Source organism: Topomyia yanbarensis, chromosome 2 (assembly GCF_030247195.1).
Source record: "Topomyia yanbarensis strain Yona2022 chromosome 2, ASM3024719v1, whole genome shotgun sequence".
Classification (NCBI taxonomy): Eukaryota; Metazoa; Arthropoda; class Insecta; order Diptera; family Culicidae; genus Topomyia; species Topomyia yanbarensis.
In genome coordinates, this window is record NC_080671.1 from 19,054,177 (window position 1) to 19,067,876 (window position 13,700).

Here is a 13,700-nt window from a genome sequence, read left to right on the forward strand (position 1 = left end):
ACACCATTTGAGCCAATGCGTTGAGCAAAGATGGCAGACGCTGCTCTAACCAAAGGCTTCAGAGGGGTAGGATGATAATAGAAAAAGGGTAAAAATAGGCTTATTACCCTACTTGCTCTTTTAAATACGTTTTCAAAAAATAATCAAGTGTCCCCAAATTGGGGATCGAGTCTCCACTAATCAAAGAATTTTCCAGTTTTTTGTTGTTTTCCAAAAATGCTCATAGCTCATGTCCAGTATAATATTTCCATGTAATTTTTTTATGATTATCAGTCAACCCTAGAAACAATATAAAACTACAAAAAATACATAGTTTTTGTATCATTCCACGGAGTAGGATTGAAAAATAAAAAAGGGGATCAAGTCTCCTCAGTCTCCCCTACGGCCCGTCAGTACTTCGAACCCCGGGGCCCGGCGCGGCTCTCGACGGCCCTGACTAGAAGGTAGCAAAAGCATGTTTGTTGGGACCATTCATAAATAACATAACACGAAAATTGCCCAAAATTGACCGCCCTCCTCCTCCATGTGACAAATTGCCACAAATTTCACTAACCCCCCTCTTCTGTTATGTAACAAATCAATTGAATTTTTTTCTTCAGTAAAAACATGTTACTTAACGTTCTAACTTACTCCCCTCCCCGTAATCTATGAATGGTCCCTTAGTTGTTTGGGTAAAAAGATAAACTATATTCATTGAAAATGATTTGGATGTTTTAATATTTGAAATTTCAAAGCTTCTTTGTGAAATAGGAAGACACTAAACAGACTGTACAAGGTGTTGTACCCGAAAATCCGATATGTTGCAAATGACAACATCGTGTATTTAAGGGTTAGAAAACACTTATTGGAAAAATGCTAGACCAGTTCAAATTTTCAATTACAAACAGTATTTTTGATTGAATCATAGAAGCGATCCGAATGAATTCCAAAAAGAAACAATGATACTTGACACTTGGTTGTATCATTCAATCTTGATGATCTAGATAGTAATGACAAATGTTATCTCAATGATTAACTGATAGTAGTGATTAATGTTAGCTCAATGATCAATGATCTTCTTTAGACGTCGTTCCTTCGTTATTCTGCAAGTAGCAAGCAGTATCGTCTTTTGTTTTGTGTCTTGATTGATTAAGACCGGCGATGGACAAAATTCTAACATCGCAAAACTAACTTTCACCCAACTTGTCGGCTTTCCTGTCTGCGTGGGTGTTGATCCTGTGTGATATGGAATTCCCCTTTGGATGGTAAAATGTAGGCCAAATCACGATCGACTCCCGCACAGGCTGACCCTACTGGGAACCATCGTTTTAAACGACACCCAGAACTCTCGATCGGTCCATTTGTAACCCTTATTCGGCCCAAGAGTAGATCATTAAATCTAATATAAATGTTTAAAAACCTGACAGAACGCTCCCCGACTGTGACCGCAATATCAAAGATCAGCCCAAAAAAGCTCTGCATCGCCATAGCTAGTTCCAAGCGCGCAGCTGCGAGCTCCTCAAGAAGAACTATGAAGACTATTTATCCGTTAGGTAGGTCGAGATCGATGGCGTAGTCACCGATGATAGTTTGACATGCTTTGCGGAAGTGCAGGAATTATTGTTTTAAATATTCCTTATTTCAGTCGTTTTTTTATGGAAAGCTTCAAATGTTCATTTGTTTCAGTTCGAGAATGATTTCTGTGCTGGAATTATTAAGTTCTTTGGATAATAAGAACTTTCAATAATACTGATCCTTAAAAGTGCATTGATAGCATTTTTACCTACAGTACACATATTTTCAAAGCAGTTGAAGCATATGGTCCCTTCTTGCATTGATGGTTAATCCTTCATTTGGGCACTGGTCTACAGTAGAATTGCAGAAGAATCATCTCGAAAATCGCCCAAAATTTTAATAAATAGTTTTAAACGTGATGCATTTGCATTAAATGAAACTTGGTTAACTTTACAATGTTTGTCTGAATCGAGAAATCTCCTACGGATGAGTGCTTTTGGAAATCCTACAGAATCAACCTTACCTCGATAACAGCCTGTTGTGAAAACCTATGACAAGGAGATAAGTACAACGAAGAGTACAAGTTTTTGTACGATTTGATTATCGAAACCGCGATTCAATCTGAGATGACACAAGTACCCGGCGCGCACACCTAAAGACGTTCTCCAAATCCGTGATGGAACAAAGAGTGTGGAGACCTATATGTGGATGGAGATGACCACCATGTATATGTATAAGGCCTTCCGGAACGATGGAATACTCGGTAGCTATCAACAGTACTCGACGTTGGAACCGAGAATTAAAAGCTTGGCGAACACCATGAAACGTGATTACTGGCACCGGTTTGTCAACAAGTTAAGGAGAGAATCATCGTAGAGTACTTTTCGGAGCACGGTTCCATGTATGCGAAACCGAACCAGTACTAATGAGAGCATGTAATATACAAACCGTCGGATATTCAATTTTGCCAAGAAGGTTTGTACAGATCCGGTACAGAAGACTTACCGTGTTCCTTCACAATATCGCATACGAATTAGAGATGGGCGGGAACGGGTATTTTTACCCGGTACCTGACCCGTACCCATATAGATGTTTTTTTAACGTTTGAATGCCCTCTTTCCGTAATTATCAGAACGGGGTAGGTTACCCTCGCATAAAAATATTTAAACAAGTATGATTTTCCCATTTTCGCATACAAACCTTCCCTTACGTGAGGTGTGAGAGTGTTTCGAGTAAATGGGACTATTCATAGATTTTGAGCTAGGAGTCAATCATTTGAATATTTTACTGTTGAAAATTTTTCTGTACTGTGTAATGATCTTATCGAACATTTACTAAAACAAGTCCCATAGAAGATCAAAGATACCCCGATTTTACGATAAAATTATTGGGAAATAAAAATTTCTTATTATAAATTTCTTCGTATCTCACTATCCACTTTATAATATTGACATTTTCGGCGTTTTCCGCATCAGATGCTGGTGACGCCGAAGAGCATGTGAAACCGTGGTATTTCAATCTTTTATTCACATGAATGAAAGATTTATGACAAGCCCGGGGCTAGTTGGCGGTGGGAGTAAGTTAGCAGAGTCTCTTTTCTCCGTGTGTATTAGACATATGGCGCTCTATCTCTCGTTTTTTACTTCCAGTAAAGTGAAATACTCTCTCCAAGGTTGCATTACATTTTATTTTGTAGAAGTTGTAGACGATGCAACATTTCCTAAAGTAATAGAATTTATGTTAATTTTACAGATTTTATGTTATTTACAGTGAGTTTTGATCTATTATATGAAAAATTATATTTTTCGACAAGGCGCGATCTACAGAAAACAAAGAGATAAAAACCCTGGAACGGGTTAAATCTGAGCCAACTCAGAAAAATAATATTTGGGTTCGAGTACGAAAAAACCCATACCCGCCTAACTCTAATACGAATCACCGGTGGAGTTCTTACTTGCTATTTTGTCATGCATTAATAACGCTCCAGAGTTAGACAGAATCGAAATCGACTTGATTAAGAATCTGCCAGACTCTGCCAAAAGACGTTTGTTGAATTTATTATTTAGAAGTTTCTTGTGGGTAACATTGTCTCATACGACTAGAGACAAATGGAATGCTATGGAACAAGTGAGTATTATCACAATCCAAAAACCGGAAGAATCAGCCTCTGATCACAATTGGTATCGGCCGATTGAAATGCTGGCCCCATGAGTGTTTATTATCAGATACAAGATTTGGTTCCTAAAAGTGCAAAAGGAAGTGCATTGTTACCAACAGAACTTTAAATGCCCTAGGCTCCTAAAGAGTAAATGGCAACAGTTTTTTTGGACATTGAGGGGGCTATTGATTTAGTTTCTATCTATGTTTTTTAGTAGAGACTGCACCATCATGTTCTTTTCGACTTTGAAAAAAATACTGAATTTGTTGCCTGAACAGCATATGTACTTCTCACACGGCGATTCATCCACGTTGAAATTTGGGAATAAGGGTATTAGACCGGCTACTTTTTTTTAAGTTTTTTTTCTGAACACTGCTAAATCAAGTGGTAATTAACTCTACAAACTTTATGCCAAATATGAGCTTTTTGCCTTGCTCATATAAAGAAAGGCTATGCAATCACTCCAAAAACGATTTTCAAACCGATGTTTGGAGGGCCGAGTGTCATATCCCATTCGATTCAGTTCGTCGAAATCGCGAAATGTCTTTGTGTATGTATGTGTGTGTCAAATAATGTCACTCAATTTTCTCAGAGATGGCTAAACTGATTTGCACAAACTCAGTTTCAAATGAACGGTAAAACGCTCCCATAAGACGCTATTGAATTTTTATTTGATCGGACTTCCGGTTCCGGAGTTACGGGTTGATGAGTGTGGTCACACAGCAAATTCCCATATAAACCGATAACCCTATGATGTCCGAATAATGTAATACATATTCAAATACGTACAACATTACTTGGATTTGCGGGTCTAGATCACTAATGACCAATTAAAGTAGTTTTGACCACATTGGTCACCTATGACGGATCTTGATGCCCTCTGCTCGCCAAATTCTCGAGTTAATGTCACACCTATTTGCCAGCAAACTCTTAACCGATGTTTACAAACTTGATTTAAAATGAAAGATTTAATACTCCCATTGACTGCTATTGAATTTCATTCAGTTCTGACTTTTGGTTCCGGAGTTACAGGTTGGTAATTTAGGTCACATAGGAATTTCTCATATAAACCGGTACAATCGTAATACCTCATAGGTTTGAAATCTATTGAAATGAACATCAATTTACTTCGATTCGCAGGCCTAGATCACTGATGGCGAATCAAAAATTATTGGAATATATTGTGCACCATCAATAATTCCGGAAGTCCTGGGGTTCCGGGCAAATTCCAGGTCTAAAGCCACTTCGGTGATGACAACCAAATTTCACTAACCTAGTCTCAAATGGAAGGTATAATATGAAGTTCGGTGTTGAACCCTCCATCTACCCCTCCACCACCTACCTCTCAACCCCCAGCCCTCTCTCACCCTCTCCCCACCCTCTCAGACCAACCTCCCTCATGCATTCCCTTCATCCACCCCGTATACTACAATAAGTTAGATGATTCCCGACGCATCCTCCCTCTCCCACTAATTATATCCTTTCCCTTCTCCACTATGAAGTTAACATGAAGACAACATTGAACTCACGCTGATTAAGCTATATAAATATTATATTTTTGTTTGTTTCAAGTGTGTCAGTATCGACAGGTTGCTTATCAGGTTCGTGACAGTCGTGCAGTTATATATGCTCATCAAGTGTAATAAGAATGTAATATACATTTCCACAATGTTATATTGAACATAACCAGCCATTGAATCATAGTTTGGATAAATGAGAAAGGCACAATTGCACCGCTAGGTGGATTAAAACAGGGTTTTCTATAGAGTATAAAAGTTTCTATGGTGAAATATATGAAAAATCGGAAAAAAAAAATCAAAATTGAATAAAAGCTTCCACAGTTACTTTGCAGAAAGTAAGTAAAGCAGAAGCATTTGAACAAGTCTGTATTTGGAATGGCGATTCTGGAGCCAATTGCCAATTATGCTAATGATATCGATAAATGTCTTGACAATTCAGTTATGAGATCTAAAGCTGTAGACCTACAGGAACCATTACGAAATCCTTCGCATAATTCGTCTACTAAGGCTTTCCAGCTGGGTAGCGAAATATCTAGGATAAAACAGAGCATAATGTATATTCCAGAAACCGTAAACCAGCCATCTACACCTTCAATTAAACGGTCAAACTATAGTCCAGGTGGCGAAAGCTAAAATATCTGAGTGACTGGTTCGATTCGAAAGGCATATGGAAACGCCACGTTAGTTATCAGCAGACTTCCCATGAACATCGACAAGTTTGTGCCTATGTACAAAACCGTGTTCAACCTCAAACATGCTTCGTCTCGATGCACATGTTCCCCTCGAACGTCGAACTCAAACGAACGATGTTCAAACTCTAGTTCAAACATCCGTGTCCGTACACCGGGTGCGTAGACGAGAACGGTTCACACAAGGCAAAAAGAGTCAACGCTAGTGATGATGAAAGTGAGAAAACTGGTGTCACGAACCTGAGTGTACGAGCTGTGTACGCACACCGCGTACGTACATGGAGTTCGGTTGTGCAGGCGAACATGTGCACGTATTTTGGTACGAAATAGCGTGTTCGAGTTCGTACACAAATTGTGGGTTTAATATGAGCACAGAATCAGAGCGAACATTGTGTACGATGTTCATTTAGGAAGACTGGTTATCAGAAACAAAAATGCCAACAAAGCAATAATCTCCCATAAGGGACGATCCATAAATGACGTAGCATTTTTTGAGTGATTTTAACTCCCCCCTCCCCCATCGTACCATTTCGTCACAAACCTCTAGTTACTATTGATGTATGTGGTATTATGAAGTTCTATACAAAATTTACTCTCAAAAGAAAATAACAAATTGGATTGAACCAATTTGTGCATCAGAGCACAACACCTAACCTAAATCAGGTGGAAGTTACCTTCTGAGTGATGCCAATTACTTACGAGATTAATTAGAAACTACAAAATCTAAAACATTATTACGTAGTTAAAATTTTATAACGTTTGTTTCTCTTAAATTAAATTTCCTAATTATCGCCATTATTTATGAAAGGATTAATGCCGTATAACGTTTCAATTGTGACCGGAAATAAACTCATAAAATTAAGCCAATTCTTCATGATGTAGTTCGATATCCAACAGAAGAAAAGAATCATTGTTCACACTTAGAGCGTTATCAGAACCTGAAAATGAGAGAAAATATATCTAATTTTTTTAATATTAGATGAAATTTTTTATAGTATTTTCGGATATTTGTGATATTATACAAGCTGAAATGTACATGTCATCGAAGTAAAAAAGTCATCATTATTTACAGTTCGGCTCCTCAACCATGGTAAAATACTTATATGTAGACCTTAATAATATTAAACTTTAGCCAAATATAAGATGATTAATTACAACAAATGTAGTTAAAGTTGAACCTGTATGTGTATATATAAATATGTGTGTGTTTGCGTGTTCGTGTGATCTATACACCTGCCTAAGGCGCATTTAAATACACCATCATTCCAATGAAGTTGCCTTCGGATGCTACAAAATAATAAATAGGAAAGATGCTACAACAGCCAATGAGAGTAATGCAGAGAAGCATCAACCGATAGTTCTACCAGAGTATGTAATATAGAAAAAAGAGTTGCTACTATTATACAGCTTGCAATATAAATTAGTGACTGCAATCCTTGACAACAAGTTAGCCAATAATTAAACTAATACCAATTTTAGCGTTCCAACAGCCGAATAAGATGCAAAGTTGGTGAAATTAAAAATTAAAACAGAAGATCATACAGGATGCTGGCAACGATTTCCTAATATGAACAAGTTGCAACCGAGAAAGAGTAAAACTGAAGAGAACGAGGATTTGCTTCGCATACCGAACTTGTGACACTAGTGCCAAAGCAAAGTAAAAAGAGAGAGAGAGAGACAAATAGCTGTAGTTAAAGTGGTGTACCTGGCTTGGGCAGCTGCAACAGTTTGTTATGATTGCAGAAATCAGTGGCGCAGCACTCGATCGTGAACGAATTTCGCTTCTCCTTCGAGGTGAGACAACTCAGTGGGAGCCGATCGGCCAGCTCGTACTTTTTCGGCTGACAGCTGCCGAGAGAGCGAGAGCGAGGTATGGATACACACCGGGGGCCACGGACCGAGGCAAGCCGAATTCGTATGAGGGATGATCGTTTGTGTTTGTATGTGTACGTTTTGTATGACAGTTTTCGGCGTTTGTGAATTGTAAGTGTGTGAGTGTGTGTGTGCGAGCATGAGGGGAGAAAAGAGAAAATGGAAGAGAGAATGGTGAGAATTTTGTTCGCTCGATAACACATTTTCAATTTATTCTGATTAATCAATGTATACCGATTTTGTGGAAAATATGGTTGGAAATATTGTCAAAAACGAATTCCGTTGAAAAGCGGTCGAATAACTTCCAATAATGAGTTTCACAGTTAGATTACCTTTCTATGGGAGGGGAGAAGACAAAACACCAAATTTGAGAATGATTCGCTCAAATTGCACAAAAACTCTGTTCGCTGAAGAGGTTGAATTGAGTTAGAAAAGAAGCGATAAAAACAAATCAAAACATTCAGTTAATGTCATTTAAAAACAAAACGATACAAATAAACTTAGTTAGCACTTAATTCTGGTGGTGGCGGTGGAATCGGCGGAAGTGTGGGAACAAAATTCTTTAATCGAAAAAGAAAAAAGAAACTAAAGATAAAAAATGTTAAAATCTTTCAATGCAATCATTAAACAATAAAATAAATGAAAGGGGAAAAGAAAACGCAGCAAAATGATTAGAAAATGCTTATCGCACCTTGCTCTAGTGGCAACTGAGGCAGAAGAAATCGGTTACAAAGATCAGGCCTATAGCAGCAGTAGTGGTCACTACGAATTTCCGCGCTCTTGTTGCGGCACCAATTCCAGGTGAACGGACCCAAATAATCCTTCCGATGGAGGCACCTTAACATGGGTACGGAATACAGACGAGGTGAGCTGATTTGGCAAATAGCTTATCGATATTTCACTTGTATCATTAAAATCTATGGATGACGAACGAACTGGGGAAAGTGAAAAACGACATCTCCCTGGCAGCAAGCTACGAACCCGTTCGGCTGAACAAACATAAACTCCACTTGGATTAGAATGTTTCGTGTTCCACTAATTAGTCACCGACACCTACTTTCTGCCAGTTAGACAAACTAACACCAAAATTGGCGCGGATAGACGCTAAATCCAACATGTGTGAACGCTTTAAGCAACTGGCTGGTACCGATAGTTTGGATATATTGTCTAACTAGCCGCAAGTTGATGTCAGTTACTGACGAGTGGAATACGAAACATTCAAATTCAACTTTTCTAAGTTAAGTCTTGTGCCCCCGTACGCCAATTGGTTTATCCAATTATTTTTTCCTTTTGGAAAAAATGTTGCATAAACCCAAGCACTTTGGGCGAAAGAATCAATTCCGATAAATGGTTAATAGCCCAGTATGAGTATGTTTTGATACGATACGACTACCGTGGTGTCGTATTTGCAATCGTTGACATTTACCTCTTCTATTAGGCCATATTCTCCGATCTTCTCGCGTTTACTGCGCTTCCACAGGCGAAAGCACATTATCTACCTCCTATTTATCGTTTGTTATTGGAAGCAATTGGAACTTCTTCTCAAGTTTTTCTTCCACCAGTTCCACAGGCAAGCCAAAGAGGGATAATTCTGAGCAAAGTCCTCCTCCCTGCTCGTTTACTACCCAGCATCATGAACGTGAATGTGTGCAAGCGAAAGGGAGGAAAATAGCTGTAACCCGAAATTGGAATGGCAACGTGAACACAGCTGAGATCCTCGAGCATCAGTTCCCGTTTCGGTTTTGGATCAGGGGAAAATATTTTTCGCTACACTAGAATTACCGATAAACATTGGCAATGTTTTCGACAGGCGGGAAACCAAGTTTGAGACTGATATGCATAAAATCTATCTTTGCTAGGTTATGACAGTACGGTTAAGGGATTACAATTATGAATTCATCACTTTTATTAACCGAAATAATCGAACGAAAAACTCCAACCTGTTGACACATAAAAAAAATTCGAAACCATATAACTGAGTGGTGGAATGCTACTGCTTATTTATATTTATATGAATTTATACTACTATAAATGGTTAAGCGCGCGTACCTTACTTCTAAGAGACTCTCTCTCGGTAAGGCTCCTCAAAATACAGGGTGTTTCCAAGAACTTTGGAACTACTAATAAGAATTAAAGACACTTCGTGCGGAACATCAAGCTTGACCATGAGTTTGCTCAGGAACACAAGTTGTGACTAGGTTTTTTTGGGCTCGCGTAAATCCCGAATTAGCCTAGTGCTGTCACTAAGTTATTGTCGGATTTTGATGAGACAAAGACGAAACGCTATTCCGTAACTAAGCTAATTTTAAAAAAAATTGAACGTTTTTCAAGCACTGTTCTTTGCGTGCCGAAAAGATTACATTTACTGAAACAATGATAATAATTCGGGGCAACATATCAATCCACCTGTCATTTATCCCTACTAGAATTTCTCGCGTTCTTAAACAAAACACCCTGTATCAGTCATTCAGATGAAAAACAAACTGTACACAACACAACATACCACACATCGAGTCGATTCCAGACCGGTAATATGATGATAGCGTTACCGGCGAACGAACGGTTCGGTGAAGTGTTCAACTAGAGGTTGGCAAACAAACAAAATTGATGTCATAATTTTGAATTTTCATTTCCTTTCGACTGCTTACAGCATGAAAATGATTATGTATATCTAAAGTGGGAACAAAATCATCAGGTTTTACGATGAATAAAGGGAAAGAAAAATTCCAACGTTTGGTAGAAATAAGAGAGGCTGCACTGAAATCGAACCTAAAAAAACCCATTTACCGAAAAACCGACTTCTTTTTCACTATGTCTTATTCTGCTGTATATTACTATTAGACATAATGGATTTTTGGCATAAAAAATAAATTTTTGTTGAGAAAAACAACACAAAACAGTAAATGGTCTGAATTCTTCACTCCCAAAATATCATGAATCCTACTGATAAAGCCTATAGCTCTTTACCACTTTGGGTTAGGAACAATAGCAGACCTTTGAGTTTTAACTCCTTGTACATAGGTTCATCTATGCATGGAGAACCAAAAATCCAGATACGCAATTGCAATACTGCAGGGCACTCTCGGGTGATCTGAAGTTCCGTAATCAGATTCACAAAGATCAAACGAATAATACTCAGCACGCTGAATAGTAGCCATATTGTTTTATCCAACTTATCGACAGTGGTAGAACTGGTTCAGGATCAACGAAGGCAGTCGCAGCGCCCATTTATTTCCAGTAATATCGGTATGATTATCCATTACATTTGAAATACTTCGATTTGAATTCGACATGCGATTACTAACTTCGATCTGGAATCTACGGCACTAACTGCTTTCAGGCAGCCTGACTGTTAGAGCAAAAATAAATTATTTTTCCTTAAACTCCCTGTTGAAGCGCCGATTATACACCACACAATATTGCGAAGATTTCTGCTTGGAACAGTATCTACCAAGCGAATGAGATTAATCTAATCCCATTTCACGACAATAGACGCCAGCACCGGCTCGGCAAATAAAGAACCGTCAGTGAAAAAACTACGTATTCTTCCAGTTGTCAGCCATTCCTCGTGAGGAGGATTTTTCACATTGAAAGTTTTAAAAGTAAAACTAATGTAAGGTCACAGGGTTTAAGTATATAATCATCCTAAGTAACCATTTGGGGCCACAGATTTGTGTGTATTACTGGAACCCAGTAACCTCTAGACGGTATGCACAAGAAAGTGCCTCTTGTTTCAGAAACACATATAGTGGTTTATGTTCAAGAGTGCCTCTGGAGCAACAGTAGGTGTTTTCGTAAACACACCAGTCATCGCTATCAAGCCCATCATCTGAAGATGGTTTAGCATTGATTGGATTGTCGTAACTTCTCTCTTCTACTACCACACAAGGCATCCTGCCAATATTGTTCTATGAATTGTTGTGTACATCCACGGAATGTACTTGTGTTTGAGGATCAGAGGATCGAAGGGCATTTTTGTGCTGCTTAAGTAATTATTCCAGCAATCCAGTGCCTCTCAATTGGTATCTGAGTTGTCCCAATTTATTTGATGAACAATTGCATCACTGACGACTATGAATGGAAGCTTATTTCTGTCACAGTATGATACAACCCTTTTGAAATCATCAGAAGGTGATGGTTCATTGTGCGGTAAATATGCCGAATGATCAACGTATTCGTATTTTTGTTATCAACAATCCTATTGACTGTGACAGCAAAAATATTGCGAGTTGTTAGGTTGGACAGACTTCACAGACAGGGAAAACAGACTTCAATAGCATTATTCGCAAGAGTACATACACGAGGTATTTCACGTGGATTTGTATGCCGTTTTGTTGAAAGCTACGAAGACGGGGTTTTTCCTACATAGTTTCCTTTATGGAAATTTATGGAAATACGGTTCTTGAAAAAAGATATGTAAGCTTTTCTTTCCTGCACAAGGCAAGAAAGATGCATAAATGCAGTACTAGACATTTCATCACCAACACATATTTAACAGCAACTAGGAGTTTTCAAAAACGTTGGCCTATAGCGAACCCCGAAAAGGCTATTAGGGACATGACCATCATTTGAAGAAACAAACGTCCACTGTATCAGAAATTTCCTTGACACGGTTATGGTAAAGCCCATAACACTTCAGGTGCGACTAACATATTTAAGTCCCGATAGCTATTCAGTCCTCGGCATGGAGAAACACATTGACTTGAGGAATTTAATTTTCAGTTACCTATCGCGACATGGGAACAGGACCCAGTGGATCTATTCTTGTCTGAGATACATTAACCCGACGGCTACCATATAGCATCTAGGCTGGTTTTGCCCGGTTAAAAGATAATAGACAGTTATCGACCTCGTAGTGGACCACAGCCAGAAGGTCTTTGACAAAAAGCGAAAATGGTAGTGATCCAAGTGTACGTCCTTGATGAACTCCGGAGCTGTTCGAATACTTTCTCTTCAGCAAACCAGAGCTATATTTGCTTCCCGGGACATCACTCGGGACATGTGGCTTTAGGCGTTCACATATGTCGTGTGAACTGTTTGGAATTTTTTGTGTCTAACTAGTGCTAATTTGGGTACTAGTTTAGATACATCGTCTAACTAGACACCCAGATGGTGCTAGTTACTGACGAGATGAATTCGAAACACAAAAAAAGCAAAACTTAAGGAATTATTCCCTAATGGGTATCATAAGCCATATGTCGTTTAGTGTGTTCCCAAACAGTTTTGCCAATTTTGGACTAGCGTCTGTCTGATGCCATAGTCAAATGCCATTGTTCTGTAGCGATAACCTCGAAACGCAAACTCCTGGACTTATATTAAGGAAATGTTTACTCCAAAATTCATCACAACATTAGTGAATCTGTTTTCGACAATAAGTACCAAATCATTCAATTTTGTTTATCATTATCGTTATCGTGGTCGAAGAATTCTGGTGTTCATCACCGAAGGTATTGTAGACCTCTAGGTTTTCCTAATTTGGGCCGCCAAACTGTCCCGAAGTTGATCATACCTCTACCACGTTCTTTGCTGAACATATTTTTAGTTGGTCTTTCTTCACGCATTTGCGCCTAATGCCCAACTCATTGTAGTTTACCGTGCTATGTGAGCCTTCCGATACCAGCATGGTAGAATTCGTGGTTCATACGTGTGTACCATTCCAAGTACTGATGGCAGAATTCTTCTCTTAAATACACTAGGCATTTGATCACCTCTCGTGACCATACAGAATAACAGCAATTTGTATAGAGCAAGTTTATGTCGCGTCCGCAGGTTACGAAACTGTAGTAAGCTAACACTAACCATAGAAAATCCTTTTCATATCCGCATCATGTATTTCTACATCGCGGCCAACATCTCCATTATATGTCCAAGATATATGAACTCATCGACGAAAAAAATCTTGACTTGAGGAATTCAGTTTTCAGTTGCCTCTCACGACATGGGAACAGGACACAGTGGATCTATTCT

At 38.7% G+C, this 13,700-nt stretch overlaps 1 protein-coding gene across 2 annotated transcripts in view; it reads right to left on the reverse strand.

Annotated features, from left to right (window-relative positions):
- Positions 1-13,700, reverse strand: part of LOC131683094 (TGF-beta receptor type-1) — a 179,702-nt gene that overhangs the window by 85,446 nt on the left and 80,556 nt on the right. The window contains exon 4 of one of the 2 annotated variants that reach the window (XM_058964912.1): positions 7,567-7,709. In XM_058964912.1, coding sequence (XP_058820895.1) covers positions 7,567-7,709 — 143 coding nt within the window. Of the gene's footprint in view, positions 1-7,566; positions 7,710-8,424; positions 8,571-13,700 lie in introns of both variants that reach the window. The other variant, XM_058964911.1, reaches the window with a different exon arrangement.